Consider the following 24,979-nt stretch of genomic DNA (forward strand, 5'->3'; position numbering starts at 1 on the left):
CTCACTTAAGGGTGAAGCAGCACCGTTTACAACCAGGTCAATAAGCACAGGGTTGACCTCAACCTTAACTAGGTCAATTAGCGGGGCTGACCTCAACCTACACGCCTCAACAGGACGACGCACCTAACTTTCCTAACCGGGTCTAAGCCAATCCGAGACTATTCCAGGGCTAGTCTCCCTCTTCAGGCCCATGCCTAGAAATACAAAAAATGTGCATATAATCAGATGGTACAATGATTGTGTTTTCGTGTAAAGTAGATATGTACCCAAATGGGCGCAATAACATACACCACAATATGATTCAATATGTAAGCTCAATGTGGTCTAAATGGTTCAACTTTTAAAGGTACTTTCTATCTGTGTAATGCGTACTTGAGAGTGCCAAACAAGCAATCTTTGTATCACAAGATATTCAGAAAATAAGTTCACACAAAGATGTCAAGTCTCCAGTATTTCAATGAGCAAGATATCTCAAGCATATAACTATTAAATGATGTATATGCTTGGTTTGCAAAAGATGTGTAATCTTTGTATTCAGCAAATAATATATAAGTAAAAGAATATTGCAACAAAGATCACTATCACACAAACAAATATCTCTTCAAATATTTTAAAAGATAAAAGCGCAATAGATATTTGGAAGTGTTTGAAAAGTTTTTGCAACAAAAAACAAATAAAATCTTCTCAAGATTTTGCAATAAAGGTGCAAGCTTAGAAGATCTAATAAAGTCTTCTTAGGATAGACATATCAACAAAGTCCCCAAAGAATCCTTAGGTTTTGCTCTCAAATAAAATCGTACAAAGCAAATAGAACAAGGAGAGCAAACCTTCCCAAACACACACTCAATCCACTTACAAATGATGTAAGCACTAATAAACAATAAGCATAAGTGAATGAGGCTAAAAAAGGAGTAGAATAAGTTTTTCATTTTTTAGAGAATTCTCTCATAATCAAAGAGGTTAATCCATACTAATTTTCTCAAATAATCTCATATATATAGGCATAGGAGAAAATATGACCGTTGGGGACCTTGGGTATTCTTAGGAAAGTTTAATGATGTTTAAAGCATTTTAACCCTATTTAAAAAATATTGAACCATGGTAAAAATCAGGGCAACCCGAGAGGTCCAATCGACCAGAAATGTTTTGGTCGACCAAGTCTCATATGGTTCGGTCGACCAGGGGACTTTTGGACTAAGGGCTCGGTCGACCAAGAGAATGCGATCTTTCAAATTTTCAAGGTTCGATCGATCGGGCCAATTTGAACTGGCTGGTTCGGTCGACCAGATCGCTGTGATTTCTCCCGAGGACCCTCCGATCGACCAGGTAGTTGGAGAATAAAAGTGTTCGGTCCACCAGATGGTCAAAATGTTAACCTAGGGAGGTTTCAGTCGACCAGGAGTTTTTCAACTACCTGGTTCAACCAACCGGGGCCTGGGTCAACTGTTGACCCAGGCCTGTTTTAGTCTACCAGGGCAGAATGAACTGCCTGGTTCGGTCGATCGAAAGTGCTCCAAGTGTGCATTTCGGTCCCGTTTTAATACACATAAACTCTATTCAAGTGTCTAATACATGCAAGTGCAAATGTGTGTATCCTAGGGTCATTTAAGTCCAAAATTAAGACACCGAAGAAGTTCGGTGTCGGTTGACCTTGGGTCGACCGAAGGGAAAACCGACCTTGGGTCGACCGAAGGGAAAACCCTAAGGTCTTTCTAAGGTCATTTCTTATTTACGGTTTGTTTGAGCTTACGTATTATCATACATGTGATATGTGTGAGCTTATTACAAACCAGATACCTATTTACTATTACAAACCAATTTCCTTACTGAATATTTATATTACAATTGAAAAACATGTATTGGTCTTCAAGCTTTAAGCTTTGTGCCTATCTTGATCTCAACAATTTTAGTTTTTGCACAAAACCTCAAATACCCATTAGATACAATGAGTATTTGTCATAATCAAAACTGGGTGTGACCAATAAGGTCAACATAATGACGAATCCATAACCGTCACTACTAGTGGGGTAATAGTGACGAATAAATAAATTCGTCACTAATACTCTAAAAAAAAAAAAATTTATTTATTTTTAAATACGGGAAGTATTAGTGACGGTTCCCAAATCTGTCACTAATACTGGAGCAATAGTGACAAATATATAAATTCGTCACTAATATTCTAAAACAAAAATATTGCAATCATTTTTAAATACGGGAAGTATTAGTGACGATTCTCAAATCCGTAATTAATACTGAGGCAATAGTGATGAATATCTAAATTTGTCACTAATACTTTGAAATAAAAAAATTTATTAATTTTTAAATATTTAAAGTATTAGTGACGGTTCTCAAATTCGTCACTAATACTGGGACAATAGTGATGAATATATAAATTCGTCATTAATACTCCGAAACAAAAATATTGGAATTATTTTTCAATATGGGAAGTATTAGTGACGGTTTTTAAATCCGTTACTAATAATGGACAAATAATAACGAATAAATAAATTCATCAGTAATACTTTGAAACAAAAAAATTATTTATTTTTAAATACGCGAAGTATTAGTGACGGTTCTCAAATTCGTTATTAATACTGGAGTAATAGTAACGAATATATAAATTCGTTACTAATACTCTGAAACAAAAATATTGGAATTATTTTTCAATACGGGAAGTATTAGTAATGGTTTTCAAATCTATTACTAATAATTGGCAAATAGTGACAAATAAATAAATTCGTCACTAATACACTGAAATAAAAATTTTCTATTTTTTTTAAATACGGGAAGTATTAGTGACGGTTATCAAATCCGTCATTTATACTGGAAAATAGTAAAAAAATATATAAATTTGTCATTAATACTCTGAAACAAAAATTTTTATTTATTTTTAAAATAATAGTAGTGACGGTTATTTATTCGTCACTAATAAATATCTTTTAGTGACGGATCTTGTTCGTCACTAATATTGTATAAATCATCGCAAATATTTTTTCGAAATAATTTTTACGCAAAAAACTATTTCTCGTGATTTTTTTCGGTTTTTAGTGACAATTATTAGTGACAGATTCAATTTCGTCGGTTCTCAAATCTGTCACTAATACTTACTTTTAATGACAACATTGAATTCGTTACTAATAATTTCGTCATTAAAAACTAATTTTTTTGTAGTGGCGGCTAAAAATTATATTTCTGATTTGGTGTAAAGCCTATCTTTTTGTAAAAGCAAATATGCTCATGTATGCAAATTTCATTTTTTTCATATGCGACAAAATTTGTTTTTCTTCTTTTTTGAAAAACAAAACCAAGTTATATATATAAAAAGTGAAAAAAAGGAAAAAGATCCTTGGAGAGTTAAAGTAGCGTACCACTATGAAAAGTGGGGCTGACTTGCAGACGTAAGGTCGCGCACTCATGGGAGACCGAATCGATACCATGCCATAATACTAATAATAATAAATAATCAACCAAAAAATAATAAATAATAATAATGATGGAAGCAGGAAGGAACCTCGAAACCTGCTGTGATGGTCAAACGGAATAGTCTCAGTAATAAAGAAATGCAGACCCAACAAAGTCAATAAGGTGTAGCTGAAGCCTTTCGATCCTGTGCCCTTTGGCACCCACTCTCTGCTCATTTTCGGCGACGACCCCAAGAGGCCAAAGCCGTTGCTGGGTCCAAAGCACATCACTCTTCCAACGATTCCTTCCTCCTTGCACACACGCATAAATTAAATGTAATTTTGATTTATCCTCTATATATTACATGTGTGTTGTTTTGTTTTGTACGTCAATGGTTGTACTTTTTCTCATTTTCTTGCGTATGTGAGGAAGGACAGGGACCTAACCCAAAGCCAAGAAGGAAGAATTCCAGTCTTGCATAGCCTTTTCTCTTCCTGCTGCGGAATTGGGAAACTAGAGGATCGGTAAGGAAAATTCTGAGATACCCATCTGGTTATTTTCTTTCATTTTCTTTTTTCTTCAAGTGGTGTAGTGTTTTGTGCTTGTGATTGGTTGTTGGGTTGCTGTTTGGATGATCGGAGCTCTTATTTTGTTGGTGCAGTTTGGGAAATTCTTGGAAAATTGAAGCTTCCGAGTTGGGTTTTGTTTTCTCGGGTGAAATTTTTGAGAATTTCAGGTTAGTGGAAGAGGTGGATGGTGATAAAGAGAAGAAGTCGGTGAGGGCGGGCTAAATTTTATGGATAATATAGGCTGCTTCCATTTTGTCTGCTCTCAGGTGAACCTATTTTGGCTTTTTTCCTTTTAATATTTTTTAATTGTTTATTTAACTTTCCTTTAATTTACTTTTATGAATTCTTTGCCATGTTAATTTAAGTCGGCTCTGAAAAGCACATGATCTATGTGATTTGTTATGGTGCTTTTTGTTCTTGCTGCTTAGTTAATTGGGGAGGTAATAAATTTGGAGGTTCTTTCTTTTCTTTGCATAAATTCCTGGTAGGGTTTAAGTTGGTAGGACAAAGCTGATCTATGCTTGTTTTTACCGGCAAGTTCTCTGGCTCTCCATTCCTATATATATATATATATATATATATATATATCCTTTGGATGAGGTCTATTGATTTTTTGGCCGGTGTTTGGGTTGTATTATGAAGACATTAAATGCTTAAGAGGGGTTTAATGCTCTCGTACTTGGTTATTTTTGGCCTAAAATTTAGAATTATTTTGAAAATTAGATTGGGTTTGGTCTATTCCATTCTCAAAAGCGCCCAAACAACCCTTTTTGTTATGGTGATTAATGTTACAAAGTGTTCCAAATACACAATATATTTTGCTCAATTTCCTTATTTGCTTCACTTTCAGCTCTCTGTCTCGTATTAAAAATTCATTGGGGCTTTGTGTTCTGTTTCATTATTTTATGTTTTATTCCCTCCTTGAGGTGACCATAAGTGAACAAATTATATTATTACATTTTACAATTTTGATTTTCTTTGTTTCAATATTGTAGTTTTATGAACAACAAATATTTTGAAGTTGAAGTTCTTCTTTTGCTTTAGCTTCTAGGTGGTCGCCCATCATGCAGCTCTGGCAGGGGGAGAAGCCAGCAGGGACTACCCAAGTATGGATTCAACCTAGTAAAAGGGAAAGCAAATCATCCCATGGAGGATTATCATGTAGCAAAGTTTGTTCAGTTCCATGGACATGAACTTGGACTTTTTGCTATTTATGATGGGCATCTGGGAGATAGTGTGCCTGCCTATCTGCAAAAGCATTTGTTTTCGAATATTTTAGAAGAGGTGGGTTCTTGGTCTAAAATGAAGTGTGAATGTGTTTGAATTTGGCATTTGGACCCCACATGGGAGTGAAACCATTCCACATTTTGTTTTATATTGAGTTTAGAAGAGCGTAATTTGTTTGTTATGACCTTTGAAACAACTGCATACATTTTGCGCAAATTTTATTGCTTTTTTGTTTTGATAGTGTTTGTGCTAGTGAAAAGATAGCTTTAACTCAATGGCTACATGCTTTTAGTGCTGTGGAACAGGCATGGAATGGTCTCCATAGTACCCTACCCCAAAAAACTATTAAAAATATCTGGCTTCTCTCTCCCTTCCGTTAAAATGATATGGAAAGAGTGTGATCTAACAATATGTTAAACCATTGCAGGAAGAGTTTTGGAGTGAGACCAGCAGGTCCATTTCTAAAGCATATGAGAGAACAGACGAGCAAATTCTTTCACACAATCCTGACTTGGGGCGAGGTGGGTCCACTGCTGTTACTGCAATTCTTATAAATGGTAGGAAGTTGTGGGTTGCCAATGTTGGAGATTCCCGAGCAGTTCTTTCAAAGAGTGGTCAGGCAATCCAGATGAGTACTGATCATGAGCCCAACACTGAGCGGGGTAGCATTGAAGACAGAGGCGGCTTTGTCTCAAACATGCCAGGTTCTGCAATGATTCCTAATGCTTATTGCCAATTTATTTCTTGTTTAAGAAGTTAACTAATTAGCTTTATGATTCGAGTATGTTTTGTGAACACGTGTACACATCCAAATGCATGCATTTGCATGTGCATATGTTACTTGCATGTCTAAGCATTTGTCTCATTCTTTCGTATGAGACTCATGTTTTATGCTAGAAGCCATTGTCTGCAAAGAATATATGTTCTAAGATTTGATTGGAATCTTCCTAGAAATGCCTGATCTTTCATTAATATAATTTTTTACCATTATGTTGTATACTACTTAAACCTCAACATGCTTTCCATGGGAGATCAAATATTTTTTTACAGAGCCCATCTTGGTAGGTGGAGATGCGAATTTGTGGTCAAGACGGACCATCTTTGGAGGATGGGTTGGTTGTAGTCAAATATGACCTAGATTATAATGTTTGGTCAAAAACAGTTCGAGAGTCATGCACAGGGCATGGGTTTGGAAGTGGATTAGGAAAGGATAGGAATATAAGATTGACTTTCTTTTTCATGCATGTGCAGTTTGATTTATGAAATGGGGAATCTATCTATTTTCTAGCATGACAATTGGTGTGGGGAACTCTTCTTGAAAAATTATTTCCTGAATTTTTTTTTTGCATGCAATGTATAAAGCTTGTTTGATTAGTTCCTATGATTACATAACTTAATTAGCAATATCTCATTCATGCAACATTTGTGGGGATTGCCAGGATCTGAAAATGGGAATTTTCTCAAATTTGCTTGACATATTTTATGTTTTGGGAATTGATTTGAAAGAAGAAGATTCATTTAGATGGGGGTTTCTACTTTGGTTTTCTTTAATGTTGTGTCTTACTAATGGGTGGTTGAAAAGGAAGCCATGATGGAGAAATCTAAAAGATTTGTGACCCTATTAATATGGCTTTTTAAAGCAGCCTTTGGGGGACAGGAAATATTCTTGTGTAATGGCAGATGACTACAAACTTCCAGTTTTTGGGCAGATTTTGATGTGCTTTGTCGTTTGACGATTTTTTTGTCTTGTATATGATTTTGGTCTTGGATAAGCGTAGGAACTCCGTTGGTGCTGCTACCATGCTAATGAGTTCTTTTCGTTAGTGGAAAATATTAAAATAGTACTAAATGAAAATATAAAAAAAAATAGAACCTCATATTCAAACACAAGGCATATAGATGGTGGTGTTAACTTACTAAAATGTAATAAACAAAACCATAAAGGCAAAGCATCCTCCCCTTTTTTGAGGCACTTTTAAGTTCATGAAACAGAACTAAACAGCTAATTGGTACCTAAAATACTCATGCAACACCATGCTTGTTCTGATGAAAGTTTTTCTTTTTAAAAGAATGAGTTGGGCCTGGTTAAAATTTTAACATGTGCTACAATTATTGGTTATAGTTATTGCTGATATTGAACACAATAAATGGTTTTTCTCACTTTTTGCTCAGCAGTCATTGTGATTACCTTAAAAGGGTTTCTGTGCTCTATGTGATAGAAAGATAATCTCTTTTTTTTTTTCTTTATTTGAAAGAATTCAATATTAATGCAGTCTTGTTCTTCCTAAATTTGAGTGTAATCTTGTTAAACAGTTGATACACTATGAGCAGTTTGAGTGCTGTGTTGATTTTTCATTTAGCAGCAAGGCTATGAATTAATAATTTGAGAGAATTTTAACATCTCATTATTTCCAGGTCTGCTCATCTTGAATTTGAGTAAAGTAGCCGTAATTTGTTGTAGAATGACTATAATATGAGATTTTGTAGATTTGGTTTACTAGTTTGTAGATTCTTGATAGAGTTGAATTAAGGGACTATGCAGATATTAGAACTCTGCAGCTATGCGGATTAATGCTCTTGGTCCCTCAAGTTGCCTCTCCCTTTCTATGTCACCCATGCATGCAAGCTTATTTATTTCCCTTATTTTTTTATGTTCTTAAATCTGCAATATTGCTTTCATTGTTACTACTCAAAGGACCATAACATGACCATGTTAATGGTAACCAACTTCAGAAGCTGTGTTAGTGGTTGCTAACTTCAAAAGCTATTGTGGTTGGGAAACTCAGTTGTATAGTCCAACAAGAATTAAAGAATCCTTCTGTGAGAGCTTTTCAACATCTCCATGAATGCCACAATTGGGTTCTGTGACATGGAGTACAGTTGCAATCATTGCCTTCAGTGCTTCACTTGCTATTGATGCTTGTGTTCTTGTACATCTATGGACTCTTGGAGTACCATGACACAACTGACTACCTCACTATTCACTCATTAACATTTTCACCATATCTTATTAGTATCTGCTATTTTGAACAACTCAAGGACATGGAAATGTTTAGAATGATTAGTCTGACAATGATCACAGAAACATCCATAATCAAACTTTTATTGACAAACTGGAGGTTTCCATCCACCTCCATTGCCTTCTTAACACCAGGAGAAGGGACAGTAGTGCTACAGGTGTTAGAAGCGATTTTTGTTGCTTATAAATTATTGCTTTATTTTTTCGTTTTTATTTGTTAGATTACCACTCTATCTAAAAGCTTAAGCTATAAGGTTGTCGGCCTACAATGCATATCAAGCTTTAACACTCCCCCACACATGAAATAACACCAATTACAGGGGAATATAATAATTTTGCAAACACCAAAACACAGGCAACAAAACTAGAATCTAGGACCTCCTGGTAACCAACGTTGATACCATATTAGATTACCACTTTACCTAAATGCTTAAGCTATTAGGTTGTGGGCCAACAATGTATATCAAGTTTTAACAGTATTTACCATATTGGAACACTTCCTTATTTGCTTCATGTTGTGATGCCATGGTGTATCAAATGATTTTGACAAACCATTTTATATTTCTACTATTTGTGACCCTTAAGCTAGAAATCAGCCTTCACATTTGCAAAAATAACATACTTGCTTGCATGTAGCCCCTAGTAGAGCAAACATATGGAAAATATTTCTTGCTAAGATTTTGTAACTCCACCTACCCGTCTATTGCTTAAGCGCAATGTCATTGGAACAAAACCATGCCTTCCCAATATTTTAAAAACCTTCTTCCTTAGCATACTACATCGTATCAAAAGATTGCAAATATCAGCTCTAAACTAAACAACATTGAGAGACAATTATGTGGTTTGATTTGATTGGGAGCCTTTTACAGCATTGAGGAAAATCATCTGGAGAAGTGGGCGCATGTGAGTTTCCAAACATACGAGAAACAGTTTAAGATACAACCATTCTATGTTAGAACATCAATAGAAAATGAAATGTTTAAGATACAACACTAAAATATGAATTGTCTATGCTGACTATAACCAAAAACAAAGTGTCCCTGGGGGAGAGTTGTCACAGTGAACTTGTTATTACTAGTTATAACACTTCTGTTTTTTATTTGTTTATTTATTTATTTATTTTAAATTAGATTTTGCATTTGCAAGGCTTTTGTGTAACGACCTGCCTATTTTACCATAACTTTTTTTTTTTCCTTCATATATAATAACATACATAATAATCCTAAAATCTTGCTAAATTGCAATAGTCGTGATCAACTTGGACCCATGGATGTCGAGGATAAACCTGTCATACATCTCTGATACCTAAGCAGGGGAAAACATAAAATTACATACATATCATACAAAACACCAGAAACCATACCAGAGTTCTACTGAATCTATCATATATATACAAACGTCCACAAGAGGACCCAAAAAGTATCCTAGGGTTAAAACCCAAAAACCAATCTGACCCTAACTCAACTACTTACCCTTTTGACAGGGTAGCTTGGTCAACCTCTACTGTTGCGGGGCTTTATCTGCCTTTTTACCTGGATTTCTTGAAATATTTATAATGTTGGGGTGAGACACCTCTCAGTAATGGGGAGATAAACTAACATCAGTGTGTGGCAACATGAGTATTATTATGACATAAATATGGATTGTATTCAATTGTATAACATGTAAAACTGTCTATATACTTTATGAATAAAACATGATTTAACATAACATAATATAACATACTAAATTTCTATACATGTAAACCATCTTATATAACTGTACAATACTTGAAATAATACTCGGGATGGATAGCTAGCCGATGTCATGTCTTACCCCCACATGACTAGGTTGTGCAGTCTGAAGGCGGGACCTAGCAATGGCTGGCTAACCATGCTAAGTCAAACATAAGTCTATAAGTACGATGGGCTTGCCCCTCCTGGTCCAGACTGCCAGAGGGACACCTGCACTACCATGAAGCCACATTGACTGTCATCTCCCACACTCTATCTGAGATGTGTGGTAGCACTAACATGAACATGAACTCGAACATATAGCTACGGTACTGTGCTTTGTGAAACTAAATTAAACCATCCGGGTTCTGATAACATATAATACATTTCATGATACTGATACATAACTGTTTCATATTTCATAGAAATATCTGACATGATCATATTTTCTTGGATTCTTAACATAACATACATTTACGGTATTTATATCAACATAAATCACAGCATCTGCGTCGACATATCATATTGTATAAATCACGACATCTGTGCCGGCATATCATATCGTATAAAACATGGCATCTGTGCCGGCATAAAACATAACTTACTGAATCTTGATATTTCTGCATTGTTAACATATTATTTAAAAACCATAGTTCCTGTACTATTTTTATGGTTTTTCTAAAAAATATCATAACATGCTTATTCTGAGAAATCATAATATTTCAGTATAACATAATTTACATGGAAAATCATACTCATGCCACACAAATGTGAATATTATTCTGAATATAAAATCTGAACTAAAATCATGTTTTATGCTAAAATGTATAAAATTCATTTCCCTGTTCAACAGCAATATTCACAAACACTGTATTATGTCATACGTAATTTCTGAAAATAAATGTTGTATAATAAATAATAATTTCATGAAAAGTACTGACTTAATTTATCCCTACCTAGTTTATTGAGAAACCCACAAAATTAACCAAACTTTAGTATTATTCCATCTATTATACTTTTCTCAGTCCAGAAATACCAAATACCTTATAAAACTTAAAATACCTAACTTACTCAGATTTTGGAATGGTACCCAAGTTGGCCTAACCAACGATCTACTCCGGTAGACTTGAAGAAAATCGTCCCAGGAGTAACATGGCGGCTTCCGATCATCAAACCGGCGAGGAACAAAGTCGGAATCAAAGAAAGAAGGTAGAGGGGACGAATTTCTAGAGAGAGAGGGTTTCCATGTAAAATTTCTCGCTAAATCCCGAGTTCAGCATATTTATAAAGTGCTGACTCGTCGACGAGCCACGTCACCTTGTCAACGGGTCCAAGAAGGAGGTTCGTTGACGAACATATCACCCTTGTTGACGAATTTCAAATCCTAAAAACAGTCCTCTCGATAAGTTCTCGTCGACGAGACACGTGTCCACGTCGACAATCCCAAGAAGCCTGTTCGTCGACAAGACCCTGCTGAGTCCTCTTTCAAATTTCTTTTTCTTTCTTTTTATTATTTAATTACTATAATTCTTCGGGTCTCTACATTTTGAATGTTGATTTGGTGGTGATCAATTTATTGCGAGTGAAATCCTGTACTTTGAGTATTGATTGATGATAATGCTGGAAATGATCATATCCTATTATGACGTAACTTAAATAAGCCGCTGGTACTTGGTAGAATTGTTGGCATGGTAGGTCTTGAATCCTTTTGCTGTAATGCAAGGATTTAGTGACATGATTCTATCTTGATACAGTAATCAGAGTTGGATTTTCCTTATTGTAAGAATGTTGTTGAAGTAAATCAAACTAGCAAGAGAGGTCTGTTGTATAAAAAATATTTTCTAGTTGGCCTGTAAGCCATTTTGCTATCCATTTGCCATTGGTGGTCGTCATTGTTGAACTGATATTTCACACTGGGGTTGGTTATTTCGTTGTACTCTAGGAAATGGTAGAGTGACTATGCTGAGAATTGACCAACACATAATAGTGATGTCTTCAAACACAGTGCTCTAGTCAGCATTACACTTGTAGTCTAAGAAAATGAAAACAAACCATGCAGAAGACTTACCTAATTTTTATTGCAAAATCTACAAATATGGTGTCCTAGTCAGAATGCTTCTCCTAGTTAGCATGTCATAACTTTTCAGGGTGATCATTGAAAGTTTGTTCTTTTAATGTACAGAAATATTGTTGTTTTTGAAACATTTCATGGCTAGCCGCAATATTAGGGCCATAAAGTCATTAGCATAAGCATAATTGCATTATTCTGGGATGATATTTTGTAGCTATTTAGGGAATCCAGTTTATAAGAAGTTATGGACTTGATTTCAATTGCATAGTTTACCTAGCTGTAGCCGTTGGTTCTATTACCATCCCCATCACTCTGTCATTTCAATACTACATTTACAAATGGAGTTTCTGCAGGCCTACTACGACCACTGCAAACTGCTGCTTCCACTGGCACCAGCTCTTTTATCATCATGTCATATTATAGTGCAACTTCTTGACCTCAAAATTTATCTCAACTCTGCATGTCAACACTGACACATTGAACTAGAAATCGCCAGTGTCTAATCTTCACAATGTATCTAATGCTAGCTCTATTGTACCCGCACCGTGCCACTAGAGATGCATCAATGCCTACACTGGCACAGCATCACCAACACCACAGCTCCCCCTTCATCGCCACTGCTTGTGCCAACTCACCCATCTCGCCTTTTCCTCTGCTACAAGATCACTTGACACTTACCACCTCTACCAACATACTCTTCGTTAATGTGCTAATGCCCCTTGACTGTAGCGGTACTACAATTTTGGGTGACTACATTTGACATCTGCCATCCATGAATCCTATATGAAATCCTAGCTCTGAAATAATTGGATTATTGGAATCAAATCCTAAGTTGTTAATCCTCAGGATTTGGAAGTCTAACCAGGACATCACTTATCCTCTATAGTCTCCTAGCAAGTTATTTTTGGGACTTTTCCTGTTTCTTATGTACTCTCGTAATTAATTTTCCTTTTCTATAAAAAAAAAAAAAAAGCATGTGACAAAAATGAAAGCAAACATTCATTGATTGAATAAAATACGAGGCAAAGGATGAATAAAATACAAGGCAAAAGGATAAGGAATCATAAGAAAAAAAATGAAACAAGAAGAAAGAGAAGAAATGCTGAAAAGCACACTCCTTAGAAGAAACTAGAAGGACTCATAAAGATGCAATAAAGCCTATATATCCCAAAGCAGTAAAGAAGGAAAATAACTAGTAAAAGTGTGAGAAGTCCTGTGACCTGTCCAATCAAATGCCTCAAAATGAAAAGATGCATGGTTCCACAATTTGCCACTCTGCATTCATTTCTACTCTTCCAAAAATCTTCAAGAGAAGTAACCAAGAAAACCTCTTAAGGAATTGGATGCATGCAACATTCTCCAAAGAAATCAATCTGTTCCACAAACTCCAAGCCACAAAACAATGAAAAGGAGACTACTAATTGAGGATGTTTCTCGTAATTATAAAAACCAATCACATCCACCTATGATGCACTTAATGTCCTAATTTTTTTCACACACAGCCGGTCCCAAGCCTGGGTAAAGGAGGAGGGTTGCGTAAAATTTGTCTAATCACTATGATATGAATTCTTACTGAATATTTGCTGGGGCATCCACTATGAGCAACGCGTTGCACTTGGACCACCTGGTGTAGCGAAAAGTATGCGAGGGTAGGTTAGGTTGTCGCTCCGAAGCGACGCGCCGTATCGGCACCCAAGTACAGTGTCAAATATGCGAGGGTTCTTGCATCATTTTGGACGTGGGCAGGTAAAGACATTAGTTCAGGAAATTAGGATTAGATTAGCAACTTGGAATATAGGGACCCTTATGGATAAAAGCATGGAAATTGTAGATACAATGATCAGAAGAAGAATTAATATAATTTGCCTTCAAGAAACTAAGTGGGTGGGGGAAAAAGCTAGAGAAATTGATAAATCAGGATTTAAACTTTGGTACACTAGAAAAGAAAAACATAAGAATGGAGTAGGCATTATTATAGACAAAAACTTAAAAGATAGCGTTGTGGATGTAACTAGAGTAGGGGATAGAATTATAAAAATCAAGATGATATTAGGACAAGAGATAATAAATATCATTAGTGCTTATGCTCCTCAAGTCGGCTTAGTAGAAAATCTTAAGAGACAATTTTGGGAAGATATGGATAGAATTATACAAGGCATACCAGGGATTAAAAAAATATTTATAGGAGGAGATTTGAATGGACGCATTGGAAGAGATAATAAAAATTATGAGAGAATACATAGAGGATATGGATGTGGAGACAAAAATGAGTCTAGGGAGATGATCTTAGACTTCACTATATCATATGATTTTAGTATAATGAATACTTACTTTAAGAAGAGAGAAGAACACTTAATAACCTTTAAAAGTGAACAAAATAGAAGTCAAATAGATTTTTTTTTTTAACTAGGAGGGTAGATCATTTATCATGCAAGGATTGTAAAGTTATTTTAGGTGAAAGCCTAACCACACAACATAGAGTTTTAGTGTTATATATATGTATTAAAAAATGGAAAAAGAAGGATAAAATAAACTAGTGTAAGAGAACTAGATGGTGGAACCTAAAAGGAGAAAATATAATAAAATTTAAAGATAAAATTATTAAAGATGGGGTTTGGACCATGGAGGATGGGATAGATACTAATACTCTTTGGAATTGATTAGCTAGCTCTATTAAAAAGATAGCAAAAGATATTTTAGGTGAATCAAAAGGAAGATTCTCGAATAACAAAGAGAGGTGGTGGTGGGATAAAGATGTACAAAAAATCATAAAGACAAAAAGAATTTGGTATAAAACGTGGCAAAAATGTAGAAACAGAGATAACTTTGAAAAATATAAGGAGGCAAGAAAAGACGCAAAAAAGACTGTTAGTGAAGCTAAATATAGATCATTTAATAGTTTGTATGATAGATTAAGTACAAAAGAAGGGGAAGGAGAGATATTTAAACTTGCTAAAGTTAGAGAAATGAAGAGTAAGGACTTAGGAAATGTAAAATGTATAAAAAGTGAGGATGATATTGTCTTGGTTAAGGACAAAGATATTAAAGAAAGATGGCGAAGTTACTTTACTTTAGTAAGTTGTTTAATGAAAACCAAATAGAAGGCTTAAACTTGGAATTGTCAAATAAGAAAAAGACTAAAAATATGAGATTTATTCGCAAAATTAAAGTTAACGAAGTTAAGTTCGCACTAAAAAATATGAAAAATGGGAAAGCTATGGGACTAGATAACATCCCAATTGAAGTTTGGAAATGCTTAGGTGATAACGGAATTATATGGTTGACTAATTTATTTAATACAATTGTAAAAGCTAAGAAAATGTCAGATGAATGGAGGAAAAGCACTTTAATACCTATATACAAAAATAAATGAGATATTCAAAATTGTAATAACTATCATGGAATTAAACTTATGAGTCATACTATGAAATTATGGGAAAGGGTAGTTGAACAAGGAATAAGGTTAGAAACGAAGGTCTCAGAAAATCAATTTGGTTTTATGCTTGGGAGATCTACCACAGAAGTTATTTATCTTTTAAGAAGATTAATGGAAAAGTTTAGGGAAAAGAAGAGAGACTTGCATATGATTTTTATTGACCTTGAGAAAACATATGATAGGATATCTAGGGAAATTCTATAGTGGGTTTTAGAAAAAAAGGTTGTATGTAGTAGGTATACCAATGTTGTTAAAAATATGTATGATGGAGTAATGACTAGTGTAAGGACTATAGATGGAGAAACTAGAGAATTTCCAATCACCATAGGTGTGCATCAAGGATTTGCTTTGAGTCTTTATCTTTTTGCTTTAGTGATGGACCAATTGACTGAGAGTATTCAAAAAGAGGTTCCATGGTGTATGTTGTTTGTAGATGATATTGTATTAATTGATGAAACTAGGGACGGAGTAGAGGCTGAGTTAGAATTATGGAGAGAAGCTTTGGCCAAATCTAGAGGCTTTAAGATAAGTAGAAATAAGATAGAATATATGAAATGTAATTTTAGTAATGATAGGAGGAATATTGGGGACAAAGTTAAACTAGATGATGAAGAAATAAATAGCACTTGTAGATTTCGATACCTTGGATCTATTATGCATGCTGAAGGAGAAATTGAAAATGATGTAATGCATAGAGTTAAAGCAAGTTGGGTAAAATGGAGAAGTGCTTCAAGTGTGCTTTGTGATCGTAGAATACCCTTAAAATTGAAAGGGAAGTTTTATAGGACAGCTATAAGACTAACAATGCTATATGGATCGGAATGTTGGGCGACGAAGAAACATAATATCCAAAAAGTAAAAGTTGCCAAGATGAGAATGCTTAGATGGATGAGTGGTATAACATTGAAAGATAAATTAAGGAATGAACATATTCGTGGTAAGTTAGGTGTAGCTGCTATTGAAGATAAGTTAAGGGAGGGACGACTCAAATGGTATGGACACTTACAACGTAGGCCACATAGTGCACTTGTGAGGAAGAGTGACTTAGTTACTGTGGGGGGCAATAGAAGGGGTAGAGGTAGACCTAAAATAACTTGGGAGGAGATAGTGAGTAAGGATTTAATATCTTTGAATCTATCAAAAGAAATGGTCTATGATCGCATAAATTGGCGGAAAAGGATTCATATAGCCGACCCCACCTAGTGGGACTAAGGCTTGGTTTTGTTGTTGTTGTTGTTATTGTAATCACATCCGGAGATAAAACCTTCTAAAGCATCCATCGTGGACATTTACGCTGGCATTTCAATGAGGAATAGAATAGACCATCTACAAAAATCTATCCACCACAGCAGCAATGGAGTCTCACTGCAGTCTATGGATTGCCAAGACTATTATCTGCCCAACACATAGTTAGAAAAGGAAATAAAAGGAAATGGAGTTCCTTTTGACTTTTGACATGCATGTATTCAATATATTGTTACATTCATAAAAGAAAAAAAAAATTTAATTGGAATGTGTATTCTAACTCTTTTGAGACAGAATTTATTGTGAGCATCAAAATTATTGTGCTTTCCCACCTTGATTTCTTGCAAATTTGTTATAAAATTTTCGTCCATGTTATCTTTTACAAAAGTATCAAATTCTCACTTCCAGTCCCATGGTAAAGAATTTAAAATCTTTTTGGTAGCATATTATGAGCCTTTTTTGTGAGTTATATCTGTGTAACTCAATGTGATTGTGAACTCCTGTAAATGGATCCTTGGAGGTGACTTATGGATAGAAACTTAGAAAGGTGAACAAAGTTACATTGTACCAGTTCTTGCTTTTAATACATTAGAACTTAAATGGCATTATAATGGGGTAGTGGTGTGGTATAAGTATAACCAAGAGGGAAAAAGAGAGGGAAGAGGAGATTTGTGGGGAAAACACATTTTAATTTAATTCAGACGCTGATTAATTAAATAAAAATTCCTTAGAATCAACATTTAAAAATAAAAAAATCCCACCCAGAATATCCTCAATTTTAAGCTAATGCTTAGCATCATTGTAATGTTCAGTGATAAAGTGATCCTTGATCATCTGCTTCTGTTCTAGCACACAAAAATAGTACTTTTGTCTACCTTGTTTCTGCTTCAATGCCTTGGGCTATTGACACAGGAGCCTTGATCACATGACTGCTGATTCTGCATTATTGTTTTCATCTACTATAACTCCCATTGGTGTTGTTGTGATCTTAGCAAATGGTAATACTTCTCATGTGTCAGGATTAGGTATGACTAATAAACTCCAAAAGTACAACACAAAGTGCACAAGGCTCTCATGCCATATCAAGGGTCTGGGGAGGGCGTGATGCATCATGAATGCAGCCTTACCTCCGCAATGGAGAGACTGTTTTGAGATTTGAACTTGTTACCTTTGTGTTTTGGTTAACTGGTTTACCATTGGGTCAAGTCTTGCCCCTACTAGGTATGGTTAATCTTAATCCAAATTTATAGCTATCTTCAATTTTAAGTGCACCTAATTTTCCCTTTAATCTATTCATCTATTGTTTGTGAGCGAACTAACTCATTCTCCTAATTGTTTTGTTTCTTTCTCTCCTTCATACTCTATTTTTTAAGAATCCATGGACAAGGAAAATAATTGTCAAAGGCATGTGCCTCGTGGCCTTTATTTCCTGATAATGAGGTGGTTTGTCATCTTGATCAACCATCCTTTGAAAAGCTGAAGATGTTTTTACCAGCTTTAAAACCTTCTGTGCCCTAGTTCTTAATCAGGTTAATGTACCTGCTCGTGTTTTAATGATAATGCACAAAAATATATCTTCTCTAGGCCTAAATCATCTTTTGAGAACCATGCTCTCTTCTATCAATCATCTTGTGCTTCTAAAGCTTGGCAGGATGAAGTTGTAGAAAGTAAGAATTAACATCTGCTTGATACTAACTAGGTCAATAATTTCCATAAATGTTCCTAATCTTTATTTGAGGATGCAATTCTTACTGCATGTTAAAGCTTAATATACAATTACTTATTGTTGGCCCACAATCTAATAGCTTGTGCTTTTAGGTGAAGTGTTAATCTAACATGGTACCAAAGCTATGGTTGCTAAGAGGCCTTGGGTTCTAGTCTTGTTGCCCACGTTTATTGAGTGGTGGTTAAAAAATATCTTATTCCCTGTGTTATTTATTGTTTGTTTATCTTTCCATGTGCAATCAGGCTGCATGTGCGGGGGAGTGCTAAAGCTTGATATACATTGTTGGCCCATAATCTAACAGCTTTAGCTTTTAGGTAAAGTGGTAATCTAACACTGCATCCTTTCTCACTAGTAGTTATTTGTCATCTACCCATCGTGGTTTGCTTCTTCCCCAGACTCTGCATACACAGGCTTTGTGCCCTTAATTATTTTAAATGGCTGCAACCCCCATTTTATAGCTTCCTTTGATGAACAATGCTTTAAAAGGCACAATCAAGGCTCACCTCAAGGCAAGGCAACCCAAAACACGTTGAGGTTTAGTTAGAAATGCAACAGCAAACAACAACAACAAGCCTTAAGTCGCACAAGGTGGGGTTGGCTGCATGAATCTTTTTCCGCCAATTGACCCAATCGAGAGTGTTTCCCTCTATTAGATTAGTGGTTATTAAATCCTTCCACACTTTTAGTTAGAAATACCTAAATCTCAAAAGACAAGTGTTATGTAAGGTAGTCAGCTGTCCCGCCTCATTGCAAAGGATTATGTTCTTTGTACGCCTTTTTGATGTGGCATATGCCTTAGTCATAAGACTATTATTCTTGAATGGCTAATATTATATTTAACATGACAAGCAACTTCTTTACAAGTAGCATTTTAGTCTTACTATTATTTTTTCTATTCAAATTGTTATTTTATAGTTGGTAGAATCTTATGATTTTAAAATTTTATATATTGTAAGCTCAGTTATATGTTTGCCCTCGTCACATCTTAGAATGTGAGAACATGCAGCAACTGGGTCTTTATGATGTGTATGCCCTAGACTGAGGGCAAGTGTAAGGATTGGTGTGTTATTCAAGGGTATATTAGTCTTATTGTTATTTTCTTATTTAATATAAATAAAAACCAAGTGGTAGAGACTTCATTAGGAGCTCTACGTCTCTTCTTATTCTCCCACACATGCTCTTGCTCCCCGTCTATACACCTTTGGTAGTTCTTTCATCAAGCACTGCTACATTTTTAATGGGCCACTAACAGGATAGACTATCACTCTTGATAGTTCTCGAAATTCGAATCGCTACTTGCTTGAGATGAATTTGGAGGGCTAGGAGGCAGTGGCTCATCAGAAGTTTTGGAAACTGCTTGGGATCTTAACTGGCACTTGAAAAAAAAAAAAAAAAGTTCATTTCCTTCAGACAACATTCTCTGTAGAAGATTTTGCAGAGAAATTCCTGTTCAGTTCATCTTCCATGTGGTAGACCACTTGAGCTGCATCTGTCATGGTATATGGTTGAATGGCAGCTGAACACACAAAACTTGCGTATTCAACCCTTGCTTATTCGTAGATATCATGCTTGTGATGAATTTCGTGGGCTAGGAGGCAGTGGCTCATCAGAAATTTTGGAAACTGCTTGGGATCTTAACTGGCACTTGAAAAAAAAAAAAAGGTTCATTTCCTTCAGATAACATTCTCTGTAGAAGATTTTGCAGAGAAATTCCTGTTCAGTTCATCTTCCATGTGGTAGACCACTTGAGCTGCATCTGTCATGGTATATGGTTGAATGGCAGCTGAACACACAAAACTTGCGTATTCAACCCTTCGCTGATTCGTAGATATCATGATGTCCTTCCCCGATAGATATTTGGATAAGCTCACCAAGTTGTAGAATTTGGGAGTATAATCTTCAGAAGCATGCTTTGGGTGGACTGCAGATGAAGTCATTGCTTTTAGCCTGCCCATATGAAGTATCCAGTCATACCATCCTTCATGTCCTTCAATGATCTGACTATACGACATTGCTTGCATTTGTTGGTGGCATGTTTGGCCAATGGAACTTGTGCTGTCTTCTTTAGCTCTCTCTCTATGAGAAACAGTTTGGACTCATCCCTTGAGCCATACTACATAAAGAAGCTCTATCAAAAAAATGCCTTCTGATTGCTCTATCCAAAAATCACCAGACTTTCAGTTTTGCACCTGTCATCTCCACTCTATAATAGTTATTCTGCATCCACATTACTTCTATTAATTTGAAGTTTTAAAAAAAAATTAAATCTATAATTTTTGATCAGTTGTAAATCTATCTTAATATGCACAATTTAGTAAAAAAAAAAAAAATGAAGTAAATAACTTTCATATAAATGCTGTTCCCATCATTTACATGACATTTTAATGCATTGGTTCGTAAATGCAGTCAAAACTGAAAATTACATAAATTCATGATATCATCTTTCTAAAATGAATGAAACCATGTCACTTAACACGTGTAAAGTCGAAAAATTTTCGAATGATAGACTATAGTGTCTTGGGTAAGCTTTATGGACCATAATATGTGCATGTTTGTGTTTAACTGGGAACAATCTTGGAAAGCCCATATAACAAAATAGTGAACAGGGATGACTGTCCACACTACAAAATTCTATATTTCCCCACTGAGTTGGCCAGTTGACTGGACCATGATATTTATATATTTATGTTTAATGTTATACTATACAACCTGGAGAAAGCTTACAGTACTAAAGAGTTCAAGGGATACTGGCTTATGCGTGAAAATGACAGGGTTCCAGTGACCATGGGGCTAATCACAGCACCCATGTCAGCATCCCAGGGCTACCTTCCTTTAGCCTCAGAAAAGCTTCTCTCTCTCTCTCTCTCTCTCTCTCTCTCTGTGACTGTAGCATAGTCCATACATTAAAGAATTTTGAGTTTTAGAAAAGAGTTCATCCAAACAAAAGAATTTGCAATTCAAGGATTTTGAAATGATGGAATTTGAGAAATCCCAATCACTTTTAAATACCCTCTCCAAATGCAGCCTTAATGTGCAGAAAAGCAGAATTCCATTTATGGTGTTGCTCTCTGAGTGTACTTTTTCTGCTATTGTTTTTATTTGGCCCCCAGCGGGAGTTCTACTGCATTCTATTGTCTCTCCCCATCCCCCACCTGTCCACTTTCTTTTTTTTTTTCTTTTAAAGTTTTGAGCCCATGATGGGAGAACTTCCTTCTCTTTTTGCTTTTTAATAATTTCATATTTGCATTCGATCCTCAAAGAGAGTGAGGCTTGTACCTTTATCCCCACCCTTTGTTAAACTCTAATCTCTACTATTATGAAGCACCCACCCTTGCCTTCAACATTTTTGTCACCAAGTTTTTTAACATTGAACTGTTGTAGCTCACTTTTTCTGCCTTTGCCTACCAAACTGAGCTTGTGTTGGGATGGTAAAAGGGCTGAGATGGCTTGAAATTGGCAACTTTTAGTCTGAGCACGGGTTAAAGATAACGTAATTTTTTTTTTTCCCTTGATCTAGAATGTGGTTCAATGTGATAGGACTGAGGATTCTCTTTTCCTCCATGGATAGGACTATGAGATTATCATTGAAGTGCAAGAGCTTCCAGTTCACATTTGGATACCTAGCATTTTGCAACTGTCAGGTCACAGAATAGTGCCTTATGTTTTGATTTATGTTAGGCTTCCCATCTGACCTTTTTGTTTGGTTGATTGCTTTTATGTCTTCTGAAAGTTTTGCATATTTCAGCTTGCATGAAATAGACGAAATAATTAGGTTATGGCTAGCTTTTTTTATTGCTGCACTGAAAATATGCTGTGTTCTGAATCACTTGATCTGCATTCTAGCTTTTGAGTTTTTAACACTGAACCCATCTTGGTCTCTGAGCAAAAAAATTGAATTCCTTCTTTTAAAAGTAATTTTTCACTTGGGAGTAGTGTTTTTAGAATTTTTTGCATCAATTAATCTCTTCTCCCTGCGAGGGCTGGCAGTCCACTGGACATAGTTCGCTGTTTGTGGTCTTTTTTCAGTTAGAAGGCCTAATGATGGTGAGCTGTTACGTAAGAATAATACCACTGAGCTAATAATTCAATCTGAATTTGAATTATTTACATATTATGTCCTATATTACTTGAACTTGGGTGTCAGTGTTGAGTCTGGGTGCACATTCATGTGTTGGGGTTGTCATATTTTTTTTTTAATCGTTTTTCTGAAAAAAGTTTCATTATTTTGAAGTGCTCGTATGAATATCTGGGTACCATCTGGCATCTTAAACGGTTACTTCACCATGAATGAATAATCTGGGTATCAGAGATTGTATGTCTAGAATTGCAATTTTATACAGTCAGATTGTTGTCCATTCAAATCATAGAATAATTTATGTTGCATCTTATCCCAGGAGATGTTGCAAGAGTGAATGGTCAGCTGGCAGTTTCTCGAGCCTTTGGAGACAAGAACCTCAAGTCACACTTGCGGTCTGATCCCGACGTACGAAGTGCTGATATTGATTGTGGTACTGAACTTCTCATCCTTGCAAGCGATGGTCTATGGAAGGTGATACATCGTCTCTCTCTCTCTCTCCCCCCCCCCCCCAATACACACACACAAACAAACACACTGTGACCTTGTTTCTATAATCTTTTTCCTTGTTTTTGTGATTAATTCAGGTGATGAGCAATCAGGAGGCAGTTGACAGAGCAATAAGGACCAGGAACCCGCAGAAAGCAGCCGGGCAACTAATAGCCGAAGCATTGCATAGAGAGAGTAAAGATGACATATCCTGCATTGTTGTTCGTTTCAAGGGGTAAAGTGAATTTTACCCCTAGAGTGCAGGATTTGTATGTTTGCAATTTCTTAATAGCACAAGATGCAATTTTATAGATTTAACTTCAGTTTGGAAATCTCATGGAAACAAGTAGAAGTTTGTGGGGAAAAAAAAAAAACTTGCATAGCTGGTTATATCTTCCCCTTCCCAAAATGTAAAATCAAAAGTTGCGTGTTGGTCGCACTGTTTGCTATTTGCTTGATTTCTTTGATATCTAGTACCGTTTTCTTTGTACTATAATTTTTCTTGTGGCTTTGGAGCTGCCTTTTAGTGGCTATGGGCATATGTAATTACTGACTGCCAAGGGATGCATTTGTTGTGATAGAGAAGATTTTTTTCAGTGATGCAGTTTAGAATAGCCGTCCAGAGTGAGGAACTTCTATGGTGGGCTGGGCATTGGGATGCCACTGAATCACATTTTGGTTAAAATGAGTTTTGATTTGAATCTGATGTGTGTTAAGAACAAGAACCAAATTTATACCCAATATTGAAGGAAAGATACACCCTTACTCTCTATGGTTGGGTGTCAATGGTTGAACAGTTTGTGTAAACTGGAAAATTTAAACCTTCAATTTTTGTCATGAGCTGCCTTGGGACAGATGTCAAGTCATCCACCTGCCAATATATGCCAAAATATACATGTAAGCTATAATAGTTTGTATTTTCCAAGAGTATTTTTTGTTCTTGCCATGTTCAGATGTCAAGTCATCCACCTGCCAATATATGCCAAAGTATACATGTAAGCTATAATAGTTTGTATTTTCCAAGAGTATTTTTTGTTCTTGCCATGTTTTTGCGCTGTCCAGTTGCTGTTTCCTGTATGATTCTCCTCTCTTTTCAATCAAACAAAACAAGTGTTCTTCTTCCTGCGTCATCTTCGACTTCAATCTGTGTCCTATTCGTGTCCTTGAATAACTAATTACTTCCACCTACTTTTACAAATAAATAGACAAACAACATTATGAACAGGCAAAACCATTTGCAGACAATCTTTAGCTTTGCATAACCTTCCACCTACAACCGGTACTGTAGGATGCTCCTGCGCATAAATTATTCCTCATCCTGCATCCTTGTAAGCTAGTGCATGCTTCATAATTTGCAATGTCACCAACATCAAAATAAATAAATAAGATTAACAGATGAAGTGAAAAAAATTATTGGATTGAATTGGGAAAAAATATATTATTGTGTCGTGATGAATTTGTGATTCTTGCATGAATTTCTGTTAAGTGAACACTGCTACTTAATCTGGTTCAATTGTTCTGATGGAGAAACTTCCATGGATATGGTCAGAAAGGTTGAAAAATCTCTCGGCTGCAGTTTGCAAAAAAATTCTTCCTCCTCTGGTGATGGTAGTGCTCTTGTTGCTCAGCATGAACAACTGCTTGTTGGAAAATTTTGTTTGGTGAATCTTTTGAGAACGTTAACAGAGTTGGATTACTTGGAACCAATTAAAATGGAGGGAGAGTGCTGGTTTATTCATCAATGGAGATTTTCAAGACTCGGGCTGGCAAATCGAGAGATTCGATAATCAGAGGTTTTGAGTATATTTTAATAAACACTTTTTCTACTCTTACCCGTGATGACAAAATTTCTATTTACACCTTTGGAATAGAATACAAATTGAAAAGAATGGAATTGAATTCATCACTCGATTTCATTATCCTTTCTATTCAAATTTTTATTTCATAATTTTCATTCATTTCCTACTTCACTTTCATCCACAAAACACATAAATCAAACATAACCTAG

The 24,979-nt window shown here is 35.5% G+C and overlaps 1 protein-coding gene across 6 annotated transcripts; it reads left to right on the plus strand.

Annotated features, from left to right (window-relative positions):
• Window positions 1-3,486: 3,486 nt before the first annotated feature.
• Window positions 3,487-23,464, plus strand: LOC131163818 (probable protein phosphatase 2C 9). 6 transcript variants are annotated; one of them, XM_058120592.1, is made up of 7 exons: window positions 3,487-3,737; window positions 3,840-3,926; window positions 4,064-4,237; window positions 5,016-5,255; window positions 5,626-5,902; window positions 22,802-22,956; window positions 23,070-23,464. In XM_058120592.1, the coding sequence occupies exons 3-7, from the start codon at window positions 4,199-4,201 to the stop codon at window positions 23,208-23,210; spliced, it is 852 nt and encodes a 283-aa protein (XP_057976575.1). In that variant the 5' UTR covers window positions 3,487-3,737; window positions 3,840-3,926; window positions 4,064-4,198; the 3' UTR covers window positions 23,211-23,464. The 6 variants fall into 6 exon arrangements, with proteins under 6 accessions (XP_057976575.1, XP_057976577.1, XP_057976576.1 ...); XM_058120594.1 differs by having other exon boundaries at window positions 3,515-3,737; window positions 3,835-3,926; window positions 4,139-4,237; XM_058120593.1 differs by having other exon boundaries at window positions 3,515-3,737; window positions 4,139-4,237.
• The last annotated feature ends 1,515 nt before the right edge of the window (window positions 23,465-24,979 follow it).

This window comes from Malania oleifera, chromosome 9 (genome assembly GCF_029873635.1).
Source record: "Malania oleifera isolate guangnan ecotype guangnan chromosome 9, ASM2987363v1, whole genome shotgun sequence".
Classification (NCBI taxonomy): Eukaryota; Viridiplantae; Streptophyta; class Magnoliopsida; order Santalales; family Ximeniaceae; genus Malania; species Malania oleifera.

Excerpts from the sequence above, each read along its gene's own strand:
- LOC131163818 (XM_058120592.1), top strand. The coding sequence starts at position 4,199 with ATGGATAATATAGGCTGCTTCCATTTTGTCTGCTCTCAG. Across the intron at positions 5,903-22,801 it reads CTTTGTCTCAAACATGCCAG|GAGATGTTGCAAGAGTGAAT; the intron begins GTTCTGCAATGA and ends ATCTTATCCCAG. Across the intron at positions 22,957-23,069 it reads CAAGCGATGGTCTATGGAAG|GTGATGAGCAATCAGGAGGC; the intron begins GTGATACATCGT and ends TGATTAATTCAG.